This window comes from Anomaloglossus baeobatrachus, chromosome 7 (assembly GCF_048569485.1).
Source record: "Anomaloglossus baeobatrachus isolate aAnoBae1 chromosome 7, aAnoBae1.hap1, whole genome shotgun sequence".
In the NCBI taxonomy this organism is placed as follows: domain Eukaryota; kingdom Metazoa; phylum Chordata; class Amphibia; order Anura; family Aromobatidae; genus Anomaloglossus; species Anomaloglossus baeobatrachus.
Genome location: NC_134359.1, coordinates 240,744,500 through 240,769,720, shown reverse-complemented (window position 1 = coordinate 240,769,720; position 25,221 = coordinate 240,744,500). Strand labels below are relative to the sequence as shown.

Sequence of the window (25,221 nt, the reverse complement as noted above, 5' to 3'; positions counted from 1 at the left end):
GAGCATTGGCGTCCGCCTACGACGCTCCCAGGCCAAGTTATGGCCATATTCCATGTTGTGGATTTTGTCCATAACTCCAGCCAGGGGTGGAGCAGTGCTTCCCTGTGAGGTCACTAAGGTAGGAGGGGACCTGGATCTGCCCAGGTTGATAACCCTACTTCGGCCATTTTCCAGCGTTCTTTCGCTGGGGGCACGTGCAGGAAACATCTGCGGGAGTTCCTAGAAACCTGGTCTACAGCGCCCCCCTGTGGCCAGACGCACAAGGTAACTGATTGAATTGCATACCTGTTGTAAACCATGCTTTATCTGTAACTGTACTCTGACATATGTATATTCTGTAGATTCCCTATTGTATATATTGTAGTTCTAGTGTGCTTTAGGCTGATTAAATTATATAATTAATCTTGGGCTGTTCTGTTATCTCGATCTTGAATCCCACGTCTGTGTGTTCGGCTAATAGTTACCGTAAATCGGTTGGTGGCAGCGAGTTTGTGCCAAGGATTATTGTGGGGAGGCCAGTGAGATTCGGGGAGATTTTATATATTCCGCCCGCAGAGGTCGGGGGAATATATACCCTACTCTCACCGGGGACCCTTCAATAATCGGCATAAGTAGTATAGCGGCCTCCTTGCTTATCGTCGGGCAATTCCATAATTGGCCTGACTATAAGAGGGGCGCTAGAGAGCGCGTCACGTGCTCTGTCGGTCGGGAGGTATAAAGGAGGGGTGACCCCCCACTTGTTACCCCCCGATTGTGACGTACTGGTAGCCAGCGCGGGGGATTTCTGAGTGACCCCCCCGGTGGTTTGTGACATATTGGTGGCATAGCGGTGGGATCGAGATAATAGTGTGTGTGAGTGTGAGACCCATACTCCCAGACACTAAAGACTGCCTGCAGCAGCTGTGGCTGCTGGGGTCTTCAGACTAGCTCAACACTAGAGTGTCAGAGTGCAGATACTGTAAGGTGTGTGGAGGCATCAGGTGTCAGTTCTGTGTCAGTGACCAAAAGTCTGCAAGAATGGCTGATGGCACCAGGAGCAGAGCTAGGCAACTGGCCAATGCTAAAGCAGGAGCCGAAGAGAGGGAGGACGGTGCTGTGGGCAGTAATGAGGAGGTTGCCCACGAGTCCTCCAGGAGCTCGACGCCAGAAAACCGTTCTGCAGAGGACAGCGCACAAGCTGGCAATTATGGACAAGATGAGGAGCAGCTCACCCAAGGGTCCTCAACGAGCCAGATGCCAGCCCTCCGCTCTGCAATGGACAGTGAATCACCAGGCTCCGCAGCGGGCCGCAGATCACCACGTGCCATTCCACCGAGCCTGGGAGGCTCGGATAGCCTTCTTCAAATGGCTATGGCCCTTCTCCAGGCTGGAGACCAGGAGGGCTACAAGGGACTCCTGGCAGAGCGCAGGGCAGAGCGGCAAGCAGCGCGTGAGGCTGAGGCTGCGGAGCGGCAGGCAGCGCGTGAAGAGCGCCAGGCAGAGCGTGACTACCAGCTGCAGCTAGCTCAGCTCCGGCCCTCATCAGCCACACGTGACCTTCAAGACACCAAACTTCCAAAGGTCCGTGTTGAGGACTTCCCAGTGCTGGAGAAGGATGGAGACTTGGACTCTTTCTTGACTGCTTTTGAACGGACTTGCTTGCAGCACCATCTGAACAAGGACCAGTGGGCCAAATACCTGACCCCCCGTTTAAGGGGTAAGGCCCTGGATATCCTTGGGGACTTGCCTGCTGAGGCAGATCAGGGCTACGACACCATCAAGCGGGCCCTGATCCAACAGTACAACCTCACCCCGGAGTCCTACCGCAAGAAGTTCCGGAGCCTACAGAAGGGACCAAAGGACTCCTGGGCTGACCACAGGCGGGCACTTGCCCGAGCTGCCGACCACTGGACCCAAGGCCTGCAGCTTTCCACCGGACCGGAGATCCTGGACTTGTTCATCACGGAGCAACTCTTGTGGAACTGCCCTGAGGATCTCCGCCAGTTCATCCGAGACCAGAAGCCAAAGGGGTCCACGGCTACAGCTGCCCTTGCCGATGACTACACCAACAACCGGGCCCCTGAGGCCAGGAGAGCGGCCACCAGCAGCACCTGGAGAGGGGGTAAGATGAATTCTGCGACTGCCCCACCTGCCCCTAGACTGCAGGGGGTGTCCCCCTCAACTCCCCTCTCCAGGCCCGTGGCGGAACCAAGACGGTGCCACCAGTGCAACCTACCTGGACACTTCAAGGCCATGTGCCCTCAGCGTCCCAAGGCCCCGGCTCCGTCCCCGTCCCAAGGGCCGCCCAAGGTGTATTGTGTGGGTGGGGGTGGTGGTAGGTCCCTGGACAGCTTCCAACCTGTCAGCGTCGGCCGGTCTGTGACCATAGGACTGCGAGACAGCGCCTCGGAGGTGACTCTGGTGCGGCCTGAGATGGTGTCCCCCCAAGACTTGATCCCTGGAAAAACCCTCGCTGTCTCCGGGATTGGAGGCACTGACCCGGCGCTGCCTGTTGCTGACATTTATGTGGACTGGGGCGCAGGGCGAGGGGTGAGGGAGGTGGGGGTAACTGATCGGATCCCTGCAAACGTGCTACTTGGGACAGATTTGGGGCAGATAACCTCCCAGTTTGGGCCCCAACCAAGGGCTGAACCTTCAGCCAGTACTGACATGACTCCTGACAATGTTAATGTGTTATCTATGAATGATGTAAGGGAGGAGGGAGTGAACTCTGATATTTCTGCTTGCATAGACACCATAGACACACACACAGCTGCAGCTGTGACAGGGGAGGGGGTCAGAGAAAGGTGTGACAATGCCTCTACAAGTAATCAGCCTGTGAGCTGGGATCTGTTGCCCTCTGCAGGGATAAGCAGAGAGCAGGGTGCTGCAGGGGGAGGACCAGTGTGTGGGGTGGGGGCTACCACAGCAAATGTGGGGTCCCCAGAGATTTCACAGCGGGGTTCTGTTGCTGCAGGAGGGGAACAGGCAGGTGAGATTGGGGCCGGTCCAGGAGCGGAAGTGCTCCCAGGTAAGATCTCGGTGCATGGTTCCCCCACAACCGGGGTGTCAGGAAGCCAGGTAGGTCTGCCTGAACCGGCGACTTGGTCAGGAACGGAGGAGGAGCAGGCACGACCCACGGTCGCAGCGGCTGTGGCCGCTGTCACCCGCAGTGGGAGTGCTGGAAGCCAAGGGGCCTCCCGGAGGTCCGATAGCTCTTCCCCTTCTGACCAAGTGGCAGCCGAGTCAGGCGGAGGCCAGGACACAGGTCCCGGGGTACTGACCGAAGATGTGACAGTCTCGTCGATTCTGGCCACATCTAGTCAGGGGTTTCAGGCAGCGTTAGAAGCTGACGACAGCCTGAAAGCTCTTAAGGAGCAGGCGGCCCAGCCTCCCTCGGACTCGGACCCGGAGCGAGTGGTCTGGGACCAAGGACGGCTGTACCGGGCCACGGTCCAGCAGGGTTCACCGGAGGCGTGGCCCAGGGACCGACAGTTGGTGGTACCCTATCCGTTCCGGACGGAGTTGTTGCGGATCGCACATGAGATTCCGATGGCCGGACACCTAGGGATCGCTAAGACCAAGGCCAGGTTAAACCAGCATTTCTACTGGCCAAAAATGGGGGCCGATGTGGCTGCCTACTGCCGTTCGTGTGAAACCTGTCAGAGAGTGGGGAAGGCGGGGCCACGCCCCAAAGCCCCACTAGTATCTCTGCCAATCATCGATGAGCCTTTCAGGAGGGTGGCTGTGGATCTGGTCGGCCCGCTGGCCATCCCCAGCAGCTCCGGGAAACGCTTCCTACTGACGGTAGTGGACTATGCCACCCGGTACCCAGAAGCAGTGGCCTTGTCGTCCATTCGGGCTGACAAGGTGGCCACCGCATTGCTGGAGATTTTCTCCCGAGTGGGTTTTCCCCAGGAAATGCTCACTGACCGGGGGACCCAATTCATGTCCCAGCTGATGGAGGCCCTCTGTAAGCAAGTCCAGGTGCGACATCTGGTGGCCAGCCCGTACCATCCACAGACTAATGGCCTGTGCGAGCGGTTCAATGGCACCTTAAAGCAGATGCTTAAGATGTTGGTCGACTCCCATGGGCGTGACTGGGAGCGGTATCTCCCACACCTGTTATTTGCTTACCGGGAGGTTCCACAGGCCTCAACAGGATTCTCACCGTTTGAGCTCCTGTACGGGCGACGTGTGCGGGGCCCCCTGGCTCTGGTGAAAGAGGCTTGGGAAGGGGATTTGGCCACCCCTGGAGTGTCGGTTATCGAGTATGTCATGCGCTTCCGGGACAAAATGCAGGCCTTGACGCAACTGGTACACGACAATATGGCTCAAGCCCAGGCCGATCAGAAGCGTTGGTACGACCAGAACGCTTGTGAGAGGACCTACCAAGTGGGTCAAAAGGTGTGGGTACTGGTCCCCGTACCACAGGACAAGCTTCAGGCAGCCTGGGAAGGCCCATACCTCGTGTACCAGCAGCTCAACCCTGTGACGTACCTGGTCACCCTGGACCCTGCCCGTGGAAGGCGGAAGCCCTTCCATGTGAACATGATGAAGGCACATCATGAGCGGGAGGCATGTGCGCTCCCCGTGTGCAACCTGCCCGAGGAGGGAGAAGCGGAAACCCTCTTGGATATGCTAGCCCAGGTTAGGGCAGGCGGATCCATTGAGGATGTGGAGGTTGGCCACCAGCTCTTGGAAGACCAACGGTCCCAGCTGTGGGCCACCCTCCTCCCCTTCCGGGGGTTGTTTACCAACCAGCCCGGAAGGACTGACTTGGCTGTCCATCACGTGGACACTGGGGATCATCCCCCGATCCGGCGTTCAGCATATCGGGTCTCACCGGAGGTGCAGCAACACATGCGCCAGGAGATTGACGAGATGCTGAAGCTGGGGGTGATCCAGGCATCCAACAGCGCTTGGGCCTCGCCTGTAGTCCTCGTCCCTAAGAAGGACCGAACCACGCGGTTCTGCGTGGACTACAGGGGGCTCAATGCGGTCACGGTCGCCGATGCGTACCCAGTGCCACGCATCGATGACCTGCTCGATCAGTTGGCCGGGGCTCAGTACCTGACCATCATGGATCTGAGCCGGGGATATTGGCAGATCCCCCTGACTCGCAAGGCCAGGGAACGCTCTGCCTTTATTACCCCATTTGGACTGTACGAGTCCACGGTGATGCCATTCGGGATGAGGAATGCCCCTGCCACTTTCCAGCGGATGGTCAACACCCTGCTCAAGGGACTTGAAGGGTACGCGGCCGCGTACCTGGATGACATTGCCGTCTTCAGTCCCACCTGGGAGGACCACCTAGAGCATCTAGCACAGGTGCTCAGGCGGATCCACCGGGCAGGTTTGACCATCAAGCCGGGAAAGTGTCAGCTGGCCATGAGCGAGGTCCAGTACCTCGGTCACCGGGTAGGTGGGAGAACACTGAAGCCCGAGCCTGAGAAAGTGGAAGCCATCGCATCCTGGCCCACCCCCAGGACCAAGAAGCAGGTGATGTCCTTCTTGGGGACCGCTGGGTACTATAGGAGGTTTGTTCCATGCTATAGTAGCCTGGCAAAGCCCTTGACGGACCTCACCAAGAAGAAGCTGCCCTCTGCAGTCGATTGGACAATGGACTGCGAGACAGCCTTCCGGGCCCTAAAGGACGCCCTGTCCAGCCCGCCCGTGCTACAGGCAGCCGACTTCACGCGGCCGTTTGTAGTACAGACCGACGCCAGTGACTTCGGCCTCGGTGCGGTGCTCAGCCAGGTGGACTCTGCGAGCCAAGAGCACCCAGTCTTGTACCTGAGCAGGAAGCTGTTACCAAGGGAAGTTGCCTATTCCACGATGGAGAAGGAGTGCCTGGCCATAGTGTGGGCCCTGCAGCGTCTGCAACCCTATCTATACGGGCGCCACTTCATCGTGGAGACGGACCACAATCCCCTCAGCTGGTTGCACACCGTCTCTGGGACGAATGGGCGATTGTTGCGATGGAGCCTTGCGCTCCAGCAATACAACTTCACCATTCGCCACAAAAGGGGCCGTGACCACGGTAACGCAGACGGGCTGTCCCGACAAGGAGAGGTCGCGGACGGGCGCACGGGGGAACACCGGAGTGTGCTGCCCCCTAGCGCCCTCAAAAGGGGGGAGGTGTGAGGCAAATCCCGGGATATGAAGATGAATTATGACTCCAGTCATAGTCCCTCATCACTCCCTGGCAGTGCCCCCTCCCTTCTTGTTCTCAGTGTTCCACTTACACCTCTATGGCCATGTCCTGTGATATGGAAATGAGGTGGTGTGGGAACAATGGACACAGGATGACTCCCTGCCGTCACCCTGTAACAAGAGTTGTATCTCATTAGCAAGGCTATGGAAATAGCCAGACAGAACGACTCCAGTAAAAAATGGTTCATATCTCGCAAGCCATATTTCCGATAAATATGGCAACCATAAAAATGGTGTCTCTGCATGCGGACGATGCCGGCACACCCTTTTTATGGGAGCAGGACATTGGGAAATGCCCCAGGCGTGATATCAGCCAATGGGGAACTGGCAGACAGGTCATGAGTCCCCTCGTTCTGTAGCTAAATTCATAACTGTCACAATGAGAGCATTGGCGTCCGCCTACGACGCTCCCAGGCCAAGTTATGGCCATATTCCATGTTGTGGATTTTGTCCATAACTCCAGCCAGGGGTGGAGCAGTGCTTCCCTGTGAGGTCACTAAGGTAGGAGGGGACCTGGATCTGCCCAGGTTGATAACCCTACTTCGGCCATTTTCCAGCGTTCTTTCGCTGGGGGCACGTGCAGGAAACATCTGCGGGAGTTCCTAGAAACCTGGTCTACAGCGCCCCCCTGTGGCCAGACGCACAAGGTAACTGATTGAATTGCATACCTGTTGTAAACCATGCTTTATCTGTAACTGTACTCTGACATATGTATATTCTGTAGATTCCCTATTGTATATATTGTAGTTCTAGTGTGCTTTAGGCTGATTAAATTATATAATTAATCTTGGGCTGTTCTGTTATCTCGATCTTGAATCCCACGTCTGTGTGTTCGGCTAATAGTTACCGTAAATCGGTTGGTGGCAGCGAGTTTGTGCCAAGGATTATTGTGGGGAGGCCAGTGAGATTCGGGGAGATTTTATATATTCCGCCCGCAGAGGTCGGGGGAATATATACCCTACTCTCACCGGGGACCCTTCAATAATCGGCATAAGTAGTATAGCGGCCTCCTTGCTTATCGTCGGGCAATTCCATAATTGGCCTGACTATAAGAGGGGCGCTAGAGAGCGCGTCACGTGCTCTGTCGGTCGGGAGGTATAAAGGAGGGGTGACCCCCCACTTGTTACCCCCCGATTGTGACGTACTGGTAGCCAGCGCGGGGGATTTCTGAGTGACCCCCCCGGTGGTTTGTGACAGATGGGTCGGGTGTTATCTTTGTAGCTATGTACAGTACAGACCAAAAGTTTGGACACACCTCATTCAAAGAGTTTTCTTTATTTTCATGACTCTGAAAATTGTAGATTCACATTGATTGCATCAAAACTATGAATTAACACAAGTGGAATGAAATACTTAACAAAAAAAAAGTGTGAAACAACTGAAAATGTCTTATAGTCTAGGTTCTTCACAGTAGCCACCTTCAGCTTTGATTACTGCTTTGTACACTCTTGGCATTCTCTTGATGAACTTCAAGAGGTACTCACTGGAAATGGTTTTCCAAGAGTCTTGAAGGAGTTCCCAGAGATGCTTAGCACTTGTTGGCCATTTCTTTGTCGCTCCATTGGGAGACCCAGACAATTGGGTGTATAGCTTCTGCCTCCGGAGGCCACACAAAGTATTACACTTAAAAGTGTAAAGCCCCTCCCCTTCTGCCTATACACCCCCCGTGCCTCACGGGCTCCTCAGTTTTTATGCTTTGTGCGAAGGAGGCTGACATCCACGCATAGCTCCACATCTTAGTCAGCAGCAGCTGCTGACTATGTCGGATGGAAGAAAAGAGGGCCCATAACAGGGCCCCCAGCATGCTCCCTTCTCACCCCACTCTGGTCGGCGGTGCTGTTAAGGTTGAGGTACCCATTGCGGGTACATAGGCAGGAGCCCACATGCTGTTTTCTTTCCCCATCCCTTAATGGGCTCTGGGTGAAGTGGGATCCTAATCGGTCTCCAGGCACTGGGACCGTGCTCCCTCCGCAGCCCCTGGGGAATCTGCTGGACAGGAGCCGGGTATCGTCAGGGACAAGGCCCTGCTACTGTGAGGTACTCTGTGTCCCCTTGGGGGACCGCGCATGGAGCGCTTGTGCCATACACACTGCAGCACTGCTGGGTGTGTCAGTGCGCCGGGGACTACCGCGCCGACCGCGCTTATTTGCCGGCCGCGCTTATAACTTTAGTCCCCGGCTTTTGCAGCCTAGTATCGCATATTCCCGCCCCCAGGCCTGCCAGTCAGGGGAAGGGTGGGACGCTGCACAGGACGTCAGCGCTGAGGGCTGGAGCATACTTTGTATCCTCCTCCCCCCTCACTCAGCACAGTGGGGCATCAGATTCCCGCACTTTCTAGGGCACGCCCACGGCCCCCTCCTCCCCACAGAACGCCGGCAGCCATTCCTGTCAGCACTTCTGACGCTGGAGAGGAGAGACAACACGGCTCTGGGAGGCCCAGGCAGGGAATCTGGTGATCACACAACCGCTTTGAGCGGTCGGTAAGCAGCACCTGTGGTGCTGGCCCCACTGAGTGCCGAAGTGTACATATATATATATATGCTTATATGCTATACATTTACACTGTACGGTCGCACTGTTGATTTTTGGCTATATACCCTCCTGGATTGTACTCAGAGGAGACAACAGCATGTCGTCCGCAAAAAGCAAGGGTGCCAAAGCACAGGCTTACTTTGCAACCTGTACCTCATGTGCGGCTATACTACCGGCAGGTTCCACCGATCCTCATTGTGTGCAATGCTCGGCCCCTGTGGCACTTACTCAGCCGGAGCCTCTGTTACTGGTGGCCCAGGTGGAACCACCTGCTACCACTGTCCAGGTGACAGGGACGGAGTTTGCAGTATTTGCTGACAAACTGTCTGAGAGTATGGATAAATGGTCTGCTAAGATACTAGAAGCCTTACAGTCCAGACCGGTGACTCAGGCCCCGGGCAATGTTGAATCATTGACCCCAGGCCCCCCTCAGTTGGAGCAGCAAAGTGTTCCTGGGGTGACCCATAGGTCCCAGGGTGAGGTCTCTGACACGGACCGCAGTCCCAGGTCGCCTAAGCGGGCTCGCTGGGAAATTCCCTCGACTTCATCACACTGTTCAGGGTCTCAGCAGGAGGACTCTCTGGATGATGAAGCGGAGGTAGCAGATCAGGATTCTGATCCTGAGACCGCGCTTAACCTGGATACACCTGATGGTGACGCCATAGTGAATGACCTTATAGCGACCATCAATCAGGTGTTGGATATTTCTCCCCCAGCTCCTCCAATTGAGGAGTCAGCTTCTCAGCAGGAGAAATTCCGTTTCAGGTTTCCCAAGCGTACATTGAGTACGTTTCTGGATCACTCTGACTTCAGAGAGGCAGTCCAGAAACACCGAGCTTGTCCAGATAAGCGTTTTTCCAAGCGCCTTAAGGATACACGTTATCCCTTCCCCCCTGACGTGGTCAAGGGCTGGGCTCAGTGTCCCAAGGTGGATCCTCCAGTCTCCAGACTGGCAGCTAGATCCATAGTTGCAGTGGAAGATGGGGCTTCACTCAAAGATGCCACTGACAGACAGATGGAGCTCTGGTTGAAATCCATCTATGAAGCTATCGGCGCGTCTTTTGCTCCAGCATTCGCAGCCATATGGGCACTCCAAGCTATCTCAGCTTGTCATGCGCAGATTAATGCAGTCACATGTACATCTGCCCCGCAAGTGGTGTCCTTAACCTCTCAGGCGTCGGCGTTTGCGTCCTACGCCATTAATGCTGTCCTGGACTCTGCGAGCCGTACGCCGGTAGCATCCGCCAATTCGGTGGCAGTCCGCAGGGCCATGTGGCTACGTGAATGGAAGGCAGACTCTGCTTCCAAAAAGTTCTTAACCGGTTTGCCATTTTCTGGCGACCGCCTGTTTGGTGAGCGATTGGATGAAATCATTAAACAATCCAAGGGAAAGGACTCATCCTTACCCCAGTCCAAACCAAACAGACCTCAACCACGGAAGGTACAATCGAGGTTTCGGTCCTTTCGGTCCGCGGGCAGGTCTCAATTCTCCTCGTCCAAAAGGCCTCAGAAGGATCAGAGGAACTCCGATTCATGGCTGTCTAAGTCACGTCCAAAAAAGACCGCCGGAGGAACCGCTCCCAAAGCGGCCTCCTCATGACTTTCGGCCTCCTCACACCGCATCCTCGGTCGGTGGCAGGCTTTCCCGCTTTTGCGGCGCCTGGCTGGCACAGGTAAAAGACCGTTGGGTGAGAGACATTCTGTCTCACGGTTACAGGATAGAGTTCAGCTCTCGTCCTCCGACTCGATTCTTCAGAACATCTCCGCCCCCCGAGCGAGCAGATGCTCTTCTTCAGGCGGTGTGCACTCTGAAGGCAGAAGGAGTGGTGATCCCTGTTCCTTTTCAGCAACAGGGTCACGGTTTTTACTCCAACTTGTTCGTGGTGCCGAAAAAGGACGGATCCTTCCGTCCTGTTCTGGACCTAAAACTGCTCAACAAACACGTAAAAACCAGACGGTTCCGGATGGAATCGCTCCGCTCCGTCATCGCCTCAATGTCCCAAGGAGATTTCCTAGCATCAATCGACATCAAAGATGCTTATCTCCACGTACCGATTGCTCCAGAGCATCAGCGCTTCCTGCGTTTCGCCATAGGGGACGAACACCTTCAGTTCGTAGCACTGCCTTTCGGCCTGGCGACAGCCCCACGGGTCTTCACCAAGGTCATGGCAACAGTAGTAGCAGTTCTGCACTCTCAGGGACACTCGGTGATCCCTTACTTAGACGATCTGCTTGTCAAGGCACCCTCTCAAGTGGCATGCCAACACAGCCTGAACATTGCTCTGGAGACTCTCCAGAGTTTCGGGTGGATCATCAATTTCCCAAAGTCAAATCTGACACCGGCCCAATCACTGACATATCTTGGCATGGAGTTTCATACTCTCTCAGCGATAGTGAAGCTTCCGCTGGACAAACAGCGTTCACTACAGACAGGGGTGCAATCTCTCCTTCAAGGCCAGTCACACCCCTTGAGGCGCCTCATGCACTCCCTAGGGAAGATGGTAGCAGCAATGGAGGCAGCTCCTTTTGCGCAGTTTCATCTGCGTCCACTTCAATGGGACATTCTCCGCAAATGGGACAGGAAGTCGACGTCCCTCGACAGGAACGTCTCCCTTTCTCGGGCAGCCAAGGCTTCCCTTCAGTGGTGGCTTCTTCCCACTTCTCTGTCGAAGGGGAAATCCTTCCTGCCCCCATCCTGGGCTGTGGTCACGACGGACGCGAGCCTGTCAGGGTGGGGAGCGGTCTTTCTCCACCACAGGGCTCAGGGTACTTGGACTCAGCCAGAGTCCTCCCTTCAGATCAATGTTCTGGAGATAAGGGCAGTGTATCTTGCCCTAAAGGCGTTCTAGCCGTGGCTGGAAGGCAAGCAGATCCGAATTCAGTCGGACAACTCCACAGCGGTGGCATACATCAACCACCAAGGCGAAACACGCAGTCGGCAAGCCTTCCAGGAAGTCCGGCGGATTCTGCTATGGGTGGAAGCCACAGCCTCCACCATATCCGCAGTTCACATCCCGGGCGTAGAAAACTGGGAAGCAGACTTTCTCAGTCGCCAGGGCATGGGCGCAGGGGAATGGTCCCTTCACCCGGACGTGTTTCAGGAGATCTGTTGCCGCTGGGGGATGCCGGACGTCGACCTAATGGCGTCCCGGCACAACAACAAGGTCCCGACATTCATGGCACGGTATCAAGATCACAGAGCTCTGGCGGCAGACGCCTTAGTTCAGGATTGGTCGCAGTTTCAACTCCCTTATGTGTTTCCTCCTCTGGCACTGCTGCCCAGAGTGTTACGAAAGATCAGGTCCGACTGCCGCCGCGCCATCTTCGTCGCTCCAGACTGGCCGAGGAGGTCGTGGTACCCGGATCTGTGGCATCTCACGGTGGGCCAACCGTGGGCACTACCAGACCGACCAGACTTGCTGTCTCAAGGACCGTTTTTCCATCTGAATTCTGCGGCCCTCAACCTGACTGTGTGGCCATTGAGTCCTGGATCCTAGCGTCTTCAGGGTTATCTCAAGAGGTCATTGCCACTATGAGACAGGCTAGGAAACCAACGTCCGCCAAGATCTACCACAGGACGTGGAGGATCTTCTTATCCTGGTGCTCGGATCAGGGTTTTTCTCCCTGGCCATTTGCCTTGCCCACTTTTCTTTCCTTCCTTCAATCCGGATTGGAAAAGGGTTTGTCGCTCGGCTCCCTTAAGGGACAAGTCTCAGCGCTCTCTGTGTTCTTTCAGAAGCGCCTAGCCAGACTTCCACAGGTACGCACGTTCCTGCAGGGGGTTTGTCACATAGTCCCTCCTTACAAGCGGCCGTTAGAACCCTGGGATCTGAACAGGGTGCTGATGGCTCTTCAGAAACCACCTTTCGAGCCAATGAGGGACATTTCTCTCTCACGCCTTTCGCAGAAAGTGTCCTTCCTAGTAGCAGTCACATCACTTCGGAGAGTGTCTGAGCTAGCAGCGCTGTCATGCAAAGCCCCTTTCCTGGTGTTTCACCAGGACAAGGTGGTTCTGCGTCCGGTTCCGGAATTTCTCCCTAAGGTGGTATCCCCCTTTCATCTCAATCAGGATATCTCCTTACCCTCTTTTTGTCCTCATCCAGTTCACCAATGTGAAAGGGATTTGCACTTGTTAGATCTGGTGAGAGCACTCAGACTCTACATTTCTCGTACGGCGCCCCTGCGCCGCTCGGATGCACTCTTTGTCCTTGTCGCTGGCCAGCGTAAAGGGTCACAGGCTTCCAAATCAACCCTGGCTCGGTGGATCAAGGAACCAATTCTCGAAGCTTACCGATCTTCTGGGCTTCCGGTTCCCTCAGGGCTGAGGGCCCATTCTACCAGAGCCGTGGGTGCGTCCTGGGCTTTGCGGCACCAGGCTACGGCTCAGCAGGTGTGTCAGGCAGCTACCTGGTCGAGCCTGCACACTTTCACGAAACACTATCAGGTGCATACCTATGCTTCGGCAGATGCCAGCCTAGGTAGGCGAGTCCTTCAGGCGGCGGTTGCCCACCTGTAGGAAGGGGCCGTTTTTACGGCTCTATTACGAGGTTTTACTTTACCCACCCAGGGACTGCTTTTGGACGTCCCAATTGTCTGGGTCTCCCAATGGAGCGACAAAGAAGAAGGGAATTTTGTTTACTTACCGTAAATTCCATTTCCCAAGCTCCAATTGGGAGACCCAGCACCCGCCCCTGTTCCCTTCGGGCTGTTGTTCTTTGTGTACACATGTTGTTCATGTTGAATGGTTTCAGTTCTCCGAAATTTCTTCGGATCGAATTTACTTTAAACCAATTTATAACTTTTCCTCCTTCTTGCTTTTGCACCAAAACTGAGGAAGCCCGTGAGGCACGGGGGGTGTATAGGCAGAAGGGGAGGGGCTTTACACTTTTAAGTGTAATACTTTGTGTGGCCTCCGGAGGCAGAAGCTATACACCCAATTGTCTGGGTCTCCCAATTGGAGCTAGAAGAAAAGGAATTTACGGTAAGTAAACAAAATTCCCTTCTTTGCTTTCACTCTGCGGTCCAGCTCACCCCAAACCATCTCGATTGGGTTCAGGTCTGGTGACTGTGGAGGCCCGGTCATCTGGCGTAGCACCTAATAACTCTCCTTCTTAGTCAAATAGCCCTTACACAGCCTGGAGGTGTGTGTTGGGATCATTGTCCTGTTGAAAAATAAATGATGGTCCAGCTAAACGCAAACCGGATGGAATAGCATGCCGCTGCAAGATGCTGTACTAGCCATTCTGTTTCAGTGTGCCTTCAATTTTTAATAAATCCCCAACAGTTTTCACCAGCAAAGCACCCCCACACCATCACACCTCCTCATCCATGCTTCCCGGTGGGAACCAGGCATGTAGAGTCCATCCATTCACCTTTTCCGCGTCGCACAAAGACACGGTGGTTGGATCCAAAGATCTCAAATTTCGACTCATCAGACCAAAGCACAGATTTTCACTGGTCTAATGTCCATTCCTTGTGTTCTTAAGCCCAAACAAGTCTCTTCTGCTTGTTGCCTGTCCTTAGCAGTGGTTTCCTAGCAGCTATTTTACCATGAAGGTCTGCTGCACACAGTCTCCTCTTAACAGTTGTTCTAGAGATGTGTCTGCTGCTAGAACTCTGTGTGGCATTGACCTGGTCTCTAATCTGAGCTGCTGTTAACCTGCGATTTCTGAGGCTGGTGACTCTGATAAACTTATCCTCCGCAGCGGAGGTAACTCTTGGTCTTCCTTTCCTCGGGCGGTCCTCATGTGAGCCAGTTTCTTTGTAGCATTTGATGGTTTTTGTCACTACACTTGGGGACACTTTCAAGGTTTTCCCAATGTTTCGAACTGACTGACCTTCATTTCTTAAAGTAATGATGGCCACTCTTTTTTCTTTACTTAGCTGCTTTTTTCTTGCCATAATACAAATTCTAACAGCCTATTCAGTAGGACTATCAGCTGTGTATGCACCAGACTTCTGCACAACACAACTGATGGTCCCAACCCCATTTATAAGGCAAGAAATCCCACTTATTAAACCTGACAGGGCACACCTGTGAAGTGAGAACCATTTCCGGTGACTACCTCTTGAGGCTCATCAAGCGAATGCCAAGAGTGTGCAAAGCGGTAATCAAAGCAAAAGGTGGCTATTTCGAAGAACCTAGAATAGAAGACATATTTTCAGTTGTTTCACACTTTTTTAAGTATTTCATTCCACATGTGTTAATTCATAGTTTTTATGCCTTCAATGTGAATCTACAATTTTCAGAGTCATGAAAATAAAGTAAACTCTTTGAATGAGAAGGTGTCCAAACTTTTGGTCTGTACTGTACATGTGAATTTCTAGATAAACTGGTCACATGTACTAATAAAGGAGAATTCTTTGAATACACCATACTAAGTGTGTGCGCTTATTGATTTACTGAGCGCTTGTAAAACAAATCTTATTGAGACATAGGATTGTATTTTCCTCAGAGTCTCGATTAATCTCAGTGGCCGGTGTGAAAAATGTATGATTTCTATTTTTTTTTTAAATAAATATTTTGATATGAAGGATAAAATTACCAAAAAATATTTTAAAAAATAAGTTTATCTTAAACATAAAAACCTTGTTTTAGGCTGTAGATTGCTTTCTGATAGTATTTATGACAATTAGTTTGCTGTACTTGACCACAGGTCCTTCACATCATGAGACGAGGCAGGGAGACATTGCTGACGTTACTTGAGGCTTTTGTGTACGACCCTCTTGTGGACTGGACCGCCGGCGGAGAAGCTGGGTTTGCTGGAGCAGTGTACGGTGGAGGAGGTCAGCAGGCGGAAAGCAAGCAAAGCAAACGCGAGATGGAGCGAGAGATCACGCAGAGCCTATTTTCTTCCAGGGTAGCAGAAATCAAGGTAGTGACTTGCCCTCATGTATTTTTGTGATATAATGAAATTGGCCTCCCGGATCTATGAGATTTGTGTATAATGGGCCTCTCGTTTTTAAAAGGTGAACTGGTTTAAAAACAAAGATGAGATGCTGAGCGTCCTTCCAAAACTGGACAGCAGTTTAGAGGAATATCTAAACTTGCATGAAGACTTGTCAGAAGTGGAGAAGTTGCAGGCCAGACTTGTGGAAGAGATGGCCTTCTTAGAAGGTGCTGAAGGATCAGATCACCCTGCTCATACTCTGCAGCACAGGTTGGTTATTTTTATTTTTAGCATTTAAATCCTGAAAAATGTTGAAACGGTGGTATTCGCAAGATAGTTTTATCAAGGTTAGGAATTTAGGGAAACCGCAAATGGGTTTTTCAGGGTTACAGAGACTGAGTTCAAATCGATCTGCACAGGAAAAAAAGGAATCGGACAATGAAACGTGTTCATTGTTTGACCAGAGGCTAGCTTCTGACTCGTGTATTAAAAAATCTTGTGTTTATACAATACCATGTTCGACTTCGACCTTGGAGCAAGAACAAGGAGTCAACATCCCATATTCCACACCCCACATCTCAGTGTGAGCCAACTGATTATAAATTCTCTCAGTATATTATGAATACCTCTTTGTTCATTGTTCCTTTTGGCTTCATTATCTTTATCACTTTGTGGAATACACATCTTAGAATCATACTATGGTGTCTATGCGATTGTCATATAGACACACAGATTATTATGCAACGACATCTATACTTTGATTATTTACGTACACAGATCAGCTTATTACATTTGGACAAACGGCCTATAGCCCAGGCCTACCCTCAGTTTCTTATGCTCTATCCCATGAGGAGGGGATAATTTACTGGTCACTGTATCTGACCACTGGGACCGTCGCAAGCCCATAAGCAAGGCTTGTAAGGCCCTACATCCTGAGAGCTGAAGCTTTGCAGAGGCCCGTTCTTGAATGGAGCGGAGGTGACCATACTCCTCCTCCGTTCCATTGCCAGAAATAGCTGAGCCATGTGCTTGGTTTGATTTGACAGTCCCATAGACTATTGAATAGAGCTGAGGTTGAGTGTTGTCACCTTGGCACCATTCAAGACCAGGCTCTGCAGAGCTTTGGTTCTCAGGTTTTCGAGCCTCATGTTTGGGATTGATGTTTGACCCTCATCGATCAGTAAGTTATTCCCTGCCCTATAGAATGTCCCGCTAATAGGGTTTTTGAGGACTTTAGGATTCTTATAGAACAAAGAAAATATTACCACTCAAACCCCCTGCAGCTTTAAGGTTTAGGGGGAAATTAAGAACTAATTCTTTATTTCTTTGTCGCTCCTAATTGGGAGACCCAGACAATTGGGTGTATAGCTACTGCCTCCGGAGGCCGCACAAAGTACTACACTTAAAAGTGTAAGGCCCCTCCCCTTCTGGCTATACACCCCCCCGTGGGATCACGGGTTCCTCAGTTTTTTGCTTTGTGCGAAGGAGGTCAGACACGCACGCATAGCTCCACTGTTTAGTCAGCAGCAGCTGCTGACTATGTCGGATGGAAGAAAAGAGGGCCCATACAGGGCCCCCAGCATGCTCCCTTCTCACCCCACTTTCTGTCGGCGGTGTTTGTTAAGGTTGAGGTACCCATTGCGGGTACGGAGGCTGGAGCCCACATGCTGATTCCTTCCCCATCCCCATTAGGGTTCCGGGTGAAGTGGGACTTTACCGGTCTCCAGGCACTGAGACCGTGCTCCATCCGCAGCCCCTGGAGAAGCCGCTGGATATGGAGCTGAGTATCGTCAGGGACAGACCCTGCTCCGTCAAGGTACTCTGTGTCCCCGTGCATAGCGCGCACACCGCAGCATGGCTGGGTGTGTTAGTGCGCCGGGGACATCAGCGCTGCTGCGCTTGTGCCATTTCCTCACTACAGCTTGGCTGAGTGGGTAGACTTAGGGCGAACGGTCGCGCCGGCCGCTGGGGTCAGTCACACTGCGACGCGGCTGGGACTTGTGGTGCGCCGGGGACTTCCGCGCTGGCCGTGCATATATCACGGCCGCGCTTATTACTACAGTCCCCGGCTTTTGCGGCCTAGTTCGTCTCGTTCCCGCCTCCGCACCTGCCAGTCAGGAGGAGGGCGGGACGCCGTACAGAGCATCAGCGCTGAGGGCTGGAGTCTGTTTTACATACTCCAGCCCTCACACCAGGCACAGTAGGACGCAGTTTCCCGCACTTTGTTTGTGGCACGCCCACGGTCCGCCCCTCTTCACAGGACGCCGGCAGCCATTCCTGTCTGCACGCTGAGCTGGAGAGGGGAGCCTGGGAGACCCAGACACGGGATTCTACGACCTCATACCCGCTTTTCAGCGGGCGGTAAGCAGCCCTCAAGGGCTCTCCCCCACTTGTGCCGTTGTGTACTTGGTATTTTGTATTTGCAAATACTTTTCACTGTACGGTCGCTGGTGATTCTCGGCTATATACCCTCCTAGATTGCAAGGAGGCAACAGCATGTCGTCCGTTAAACGCAAGGGTGCCAAGGCACAGACTTTATATGCTGCCTGTACCGCATGTGGGGCTACTCTACCGGCAGGTTCCACTGACCCCCATTGTGTGCAGTGCTCGGCCCCTGCAGCACTTGCTCAGCCGGGGCCTCTGCTAGACGTGACCCAGGGTGTACCACCTGTGAATGCTGTCCAGGTGACAGGAACGGAGTTTGCAGCTTTTGCTGATAGATTGTCTATGACAATGTCTAAGATTCTTGAAACATTGCAGTCTAGACCAGTAACTCAGACCACGGACACTGTTGAATCATTGCTCCCTGGTCCCCCTCAACTGGAACACTTCCGGGCTCCGGGGGTGTCACATGCACCCCAGGGTGACGGCTCTGACTCGGACGACAGTCCCAGACAGCCTAAGCGGGCTCGCTATGAGGGGCCCTCAACTTCGTCTCACTGGTCAGGATCCCAGCGGGATGAATCTATGGGTGATGAGGCGGATGTAACTGATCAGGATTCTGATCCTGGGACCGCTCTCAATCTGGATACACCGGATGGTGACGCCATAGTGAATGATCTTATAGCGTCCATCAATAAGATGTTAGATATTTCTCCGCCAGCTCCTCCTGAGGAGGAGTCAGCTTCACAGCATGAGAAATTCCATTTCAGATTTCCCAAGCGTAAATTAAGCTCTTTTCTGGACCACTCTGACTTTAGAGACGCAATCCAGAAACACCACGCTTATCCCGATAAGCGGTTTTCCAAACGGCTTAAAGATACACGCTATCCTTTTCCCCCTGACGTGGTCAAGGGCTGGACCCAGTGTCCCAAGGTGGACCCTCCAATCTCCAGGCTTGCAGCTAGATCCTTAGTTGCAGTGGAAGATGGAGCGGCACTTAAAGATGCCACTGACAGACAGATGGAGCTCTGGTTGAAATCCATCTATGAAGCTATTGGAGCGTCGTTGGCGCCAGCATTCGCAGCCGTATGGGCACTCCAAGCTATTTCAGCTGGGCTTACACAAGTCGACTCAGTCACACGTACATCTGCCCCGCAGGTGGCACCATTGACCTCTCAGATGTCTGCATTCGCGTCTTACGCGATTAATGCTGTCCTAGACTCTACGAGCCGTACGGCGTTGGCGTCAGCCAACTCCGTAGTTTTACGCAGAGCCTTGTGGTTGAGGGAATGGAAGGCAGATTCTGCTTCCAAGAAGTGCTTAACCAGTTTGCCTTTTTCTCGTGACCGATTGTTTGGTGAGCGTTTGGATGAAATCATTAAACACTCCAAGGGTAAGGATTCATCCTTACCTCAACACAGACAAAACAAACCCCAACAAAGGAGGGGTCAGTCTGGTTTTCGGTCCTTTCGAGGCTCAGGCAGGTCCCAATTCTCCTCGTCTAAGAGGACTCAAAAGGATCAGAGAGGCTCAGATTCTTGGCGGACTCAATCACGCCCAAAAAAGACAGCAGGAAGAACCGTCACCAAGACGGCTTCCTCATGACTCTCAGTCTCCTCCTTCCGCATCCTCGGTCGGTGGCAGGCTCTCCCGCTTTGGCGACATTTGGCTGTCACAGGTCAAAGACCGTTGGGTGAGAGACATTCTGTCTCACGGGTACAGGATAGAGTTCAGCTCTCGTCCTCCAACTCGTTTCTTCAGAACTTCTCCACCGCCCGACCGGGCCGATGCTCTGCTGCAGGCGGTGGCCGCTCTAAAGGCGGAAGGAGTGGTGACTTCCGTTCCTCTTCAGGAACAAGGTCACGGTTTTTACTCCAATTTGTTTGTGGTGCCAAAGAAGGACGGGTCGTTTCGTCCCGTCCTGGATCTAAAGTTGCTCAACAAACACGTAAAAACCAGGAGGTTCCGGATGGAATCTCTCCGCTCCGTCATCGCCTCAATGTCTCAAGGAGATTTCCTAGCATCAATAGACATCAAGGATGCTTATCTCCACGTGCCGATTGCGCCAGAGCATCAGCGTTTTCTACGCTTCGTTATAGGAAGCGAACACCTGCAGTTCGTAGCGCTACCTTTCGGGCTGGCGACAGCCCCTCGGGTCTTCACCAAGGTCATGGCTGCAGTAGTAGCAGTCCTGCACTCGCAGGGTCACTCTGTGATTCCGTATTTGGACGATCTACTTATCAAGGCACCCTCTCAAGAGGCATGCCAACACAGTTTGAACGTGGCACTGAAGACTCTCCAGAGTTTCGGGTGGATTGTCAACTTTGCAAAGTCAAATCTAACCCCGACCCAATCACTAACATATCCTTGGCATGGAGTTTCATACTCTCTCAGCGATAGTGAAACATCCACTGGACAAGCAGTGCTCGCTGCAGACAGGGGTGCAATCTCTCCTTCAGGGCCAGTCGCACACCTTGAGGCGCCTCATGCATTTCCTAGGGAAAATGGTGGCAGCAATGGAAGCAGTCCCTTTCGCGCAGTTTCATCTGCGCCCTCTACAATGGGACATTCTCCGCCAATGGGACGGGAAGTCGACGTCCCTCGACAGGGATGTTTCCCTCTCTCAGACAGCCAAGGATTCTCTCCGGTGGTGGCTTCTTCCCACCTCTTTTTCAAAAGGAAGGTCGTTCCTACCCCCATCCTGGGCGGTAGTCACGACAGATGCGAGCCTATCAGGGTGGGGAGCAGTGTTTCTTCACCACAGGGCTCAGGGTACGTGGACTCGGAAAGAGTCCACCCTTCAGATCAATGTTCTGGAAATCAGAGCAGTCTATCTTGCCCTGCAAGCCTTCCAACAGTGGCTGGAAGGCAAGCAGATCCGAATTCAGTCGGACAATTCCACGGCGGTGGCGTACATCAACCACCAAGGGGGAACACGCAGTCGGCAAGCCTTCCAGGAAGTAAGGCTGATTCTGTCGTGGGTGGAAGACACAGCATCCACCATATCCGCAGTTCACATCCCAGGCGTGGAAAACTGTGAAGCAGATTTTCTCAGTCGCCAGGGCATGGACGCAGGGGAATGGTCCCTTCACCCGGACGTGTTTCAGGAGATCTGTCGCCGCTAGGGGATGCCGGACGTCGACCTGATGGCGTCACGACACAACAACAAGGTCCCGGTTTTCATGGCACGATCTCACGATCACCGAGCTTGGGCGGCAGACGCCTTAGTTCAAGATTGGTCACAGTTCCGGCTACCTTATGTGTTCCCACCTCTGGCACTGTTGCCCAGAGTGCTCCGAAAGATCAGGTCCGACTGCCGCCGCGCCATTCTCGTCTCTCCAGACTGGCCAAGGAGGTCGTGGTACCCGGATCTGTGGCACCTCACGGTAGGCCAACCGTGGGCGCTACCAGACCGTCCAGACTTGCTGTCTCAAGGGCCGTTTTTCCATCTGAATTCTGCGGCCCTGAACCTGACTGTGTGGCCATTGAGTCCTGGATCCTAGGGGCCTCAGGTTTATCTCATGAGGTGGTTGCCACCATGAGACAGGCTAGGAAACCATCCTCCGCCAAGATCTACCACAGGACGTGGAAGATATTCCTATCTTGGTGCTCTGCCCAGGGAGTTTCTCCCTGGCCATTTGCATTGCCTATTTTTCTTTCCTTCCTGCAGTCTGGGTTGGAAAAAGGTTTGTCGCTTAGCTCCCTTAAAGGTCAAGTCTCCGCGCTATCCGTATTTTTTCAGAAACGCCTAGCGCGACTTCCTAAGGTACGCACGTTCCTGCAAGGAGTCTGTCATATCGTCCCTCCTTACAAGCGGCCGTTGGAGCCCTGGGATCTGAACAAGGTTCTAATTGCTCTCCAGAAGCCGCCTTTCGAGCCTATGAAGGAGATTTCCTTTTCTCGGCTTTCACAGAAAGTGGCTTTTCTAGTGGCGGTCACGTCTCTTCGGAGAGTGTCCGAGCTGGCGGCGTTATCTTGCAAATCTCCCTTCCTGGTGTTTCACCAGGACAAGGTAGTTCTGCGTCCAATTCCAGAATTTCTTCCCAAGGTGGTATCTTCCTTTCATCTCAATCAGGATATCACTTTACCGTCTTTGTGTCCGCATCCAGTTCACCAATTCGAAAAGGGTTTGCATTTGTTGGACCTGGTGAGAGCACTCAGGATCTACATTTCCCGCACGGCGCCCCTGCGCCGCTCGGATGCACTCTTTATCCTGGTCGCTGGTCAGCGTAAAGGGTCGCAAGCTTCCAAATCCACCCTTGCGCGGTGGATCAAGGAACCAATTCTTCACACCTACCGTTCTGCTGGGCTTCCGATTCCATCTGGACTGAAGGCCCATTCTACCAGAGCCGTGGGTGCGTCCTGGGCATTACGGCATCAGGCTACGGCTCAGCAGGTGTGCCAGGCGGCTACCTGGTCGAGTCTGCACACTTTTACCAAACATTATCAGGTGCATACCTTCGCTTCGGCGGATGCCGGCCTAGGTAGACAAGTCCTTCAGGCGGCGGTGGCCCACCTGTAGGAAAGGTCTGCTTGACAGCCCTATCACGAGGTATTCTTTTACCCACCCAGGGACTGCTTTTGGACGTCCCAATTGTCTGGGTCTCCCAATTAGGAGCGACAAAGAAGAAGGGAATTTTGTTTACTTACCGTAAATTCCTTTTCTTCTAGCTCCAATTGGGAGACCCAGCACCCGCCCTGTTTTTTCTTAGGGATTTTGTTTTTCGGGTGCACATGTTGTTCATGTTAATAAGTTCAGTTCTCCGATGTTGTTTATCGGATTGAATTTGTTTTTGAAACAGTTATTGGCTTTCCTCCTTCTTGCTTTTGCACTAAAACTGAGGAACCCGTGATCCCACGGGGGGGTGTATAGCCAGAAGGGGAGGGGCCTTACACTTTTAAGTGTAGTACTTTGTGCGGCCTCCGGAGGCAGTAGCTATACACCCAATTGTCTGGGTCTCCCAATTGGAGCTAGAAGAAAAGGAATTTACGGTAAGTAAACAAAATTCCCTTCTTTATGGCCGTTTCTTCACCCTCCTACATTTAAAAAAAAAATGTGGCAAACCCCTTTCTTTATCGTTCCTATGGGAGACCCAGACCATGGGTGTATAGCTACTGCCTCCGGAGGACACACAAAGTTACTACACTCAAAACGTGTAGCTCCTCCCTCCCAGTATATACACCCCCTGCTAGCCGGTCCTAGCCAGTTTTTTGCTTTGTGTCAGGAGAGATCACACACACACATGCATCCTTTTTTGATTTTCATTTTTTTCTACAGATTTGGAAGAAAAGCGGGTCCACTGGACACCCGGCATGTCCCTTCACACCCCCCTGGCGGCGGTGCTGTTAAGGTTGATTCAGGGCAAGAGCCCTTCATGCCGCGCTCCTTCACCATCCCATGCTGGGGCTCTGGCTTGAAGTGGGAGCCAACACGGTTCTCACTGCTTTGCAGGAGACCGGCCTCCATCCGCAGCCCTTTGACAGGACCCTGCTGGACGGAGCACTGGACCCCCACCCCACCAAAGCTAAGTATAGAGACGTTATTCAGAGGGTCCTTCTGCAATGTGGGGCACTTTATTGGGGGACAGTGTTTGACTTTGATAATGCTGCTTGTACTGTGTTTCCGGCCGGTTCCACGGTTTTTTTCTGTGTACCGCGCCGATGATGCCTGATTTTCGGCCGCATGTTTAACTCTAGGTCCCGGCTTCAGCCGCGGCCTAGTTTCGTCTCGTTCCCCTGCATGTCAGTCATGCAGGGGGACGCTGCAGCGCCGGCCGCTCTGCACAGGGGAGGACACTCCTTGTTGAGGAGATGATTCCCTCCCCTGTACATTTCTTAGCCCTCCGTTTCCCGCTCCTGGGTTAACCCCCGCCCTCCCCCCTCACTCTAGCGCCATTTTCTCAGCGTTCTTAGTACGCTGATCGGCGCTGGCTGCTCTGCAGTGCAGAGGGAGTGAATATATGGCTGGGGGTCCAGGCTTGGAACCTGGGGGGGCACTCACAGCGGCCTGACAAGTCACAACCTCTGGTTGTGCACTTTTATATACTATCAGGGCATCGTGAAGGAGTTAATTCTTTATTATAGAATCTCCTCCTCAGCAGCATGTCTCACTAGGAGCAAAGCTCCAAGGCTGTACACTACATGTTCTGCATGTAGGCTCATATTGCCTGAACCGGCACAGACCCATACTGTCATGGTTCTTAGGTGGTGGTGCCTCAGCCTGGAGTCTCCCCAGGCTGAACCCCTGTCTTGTGTTTTCTAGACATTCTAGACAGAGCCCCCCACCTCTGCAGCAGGTCTCACAGAGCGAGGCTGCAGGCTGTTTTTTAATATCCACTGCTGGTAGTCTCGTACGGCTGTACCGAGCTCATAACCGCTGTGGCCCCTCAGCTTGGAGCCTCATGCATGGTCCCTCCAGCTGCTCCGGGTTCGGTGGCTGACCCCTGGGGGAATCTCTTTTTCCAGGGGTCGGCTGTCCCGGCATCCCCTGAGCATGCAACCCCCTTCTCAGGGCGTTTTTTGCTTGCTCAGCAAAGCTCACAGACCCCGTCCTCCTGACAGGGAGACGCAGGGTCCCCTGTCCTCCCCGTCCCGCAGCTCCGATACGAGCTGACCCACTGGACGAGGAGGATGTCTCTATCAGGGGCTCGGACGCTGCTTTACGTACTTTGATCCGTCCGTAGATGACGGGGATGCGAATGATTAGAGTCCATTATATTGGACCTCCTGCCGCCGGTATCAGAGGAGTATTCCCCGCTGGCAAAGAGGCATCAGTATACCTTTAACAAGACGAGGAGTGTGTTCTTTAACCACTCCAGTTTTCAACCCGCTGCGTCCAAGCCCGCAGCCTGTCCTGCAGATCCCACAGCGGGGTTCTGCTGCCTGTCTCCCCCTCCCATCAGAGGTGGTCAAGGAGTGTACTCATTCGCCAAGCGTGGCCACTCTGGTGTCCAGACTTTCAGCCCGGATAGTTGTATCAGTGGCTGACGGCACCTCTATAAGGATCCCACGGTACATTAACTTTGTACTGGACCTCAATCCGCCGGAGTTACCTTATCTAGGTGAACACAACGTGTGTTCCTTAACCACGCCAGTTTTCAGGCCCCTGTAACCAGCCCAGGGTCCGCTCTGACAGTCGCTTCCCATGAAGCGTGATTCTGAGGACTGGGTTTCCCCCGTCCACCAATGATGGTCAAGAGGTGGGCTCATTCACCTCAGGTGG

At 53.3% G+C, this 25,221-nt stretch overlaps 1 protein-coding gene across 1 annotated transcript in view; it reads left to right on the top strand.

Annotated features, from left to right (window-relative positions):
• Positions 1-25,221, top strand: part of SMG1 (SMG1 nonsense mediated mRNA decay associated PI3K related kinase) — a 468,962-nt gene that overhangs the window by 370,262 nt on the left and 73,479 nt on the right. Inside the window, exons 45-46 of the mRNA XM_075319739.1 lie at positions 15,384-15,602; positions 15,697-15,887. Of these exons, the coding sequence (XP_075175854.1) occupies positions 15,384-15,602; positions 15,697-15,887 (410 nt within the window). The remainder of the gene's footprint in view (positions 1-15,383; positions 15,603-15,696; positions 15,888-25,221) is intronic.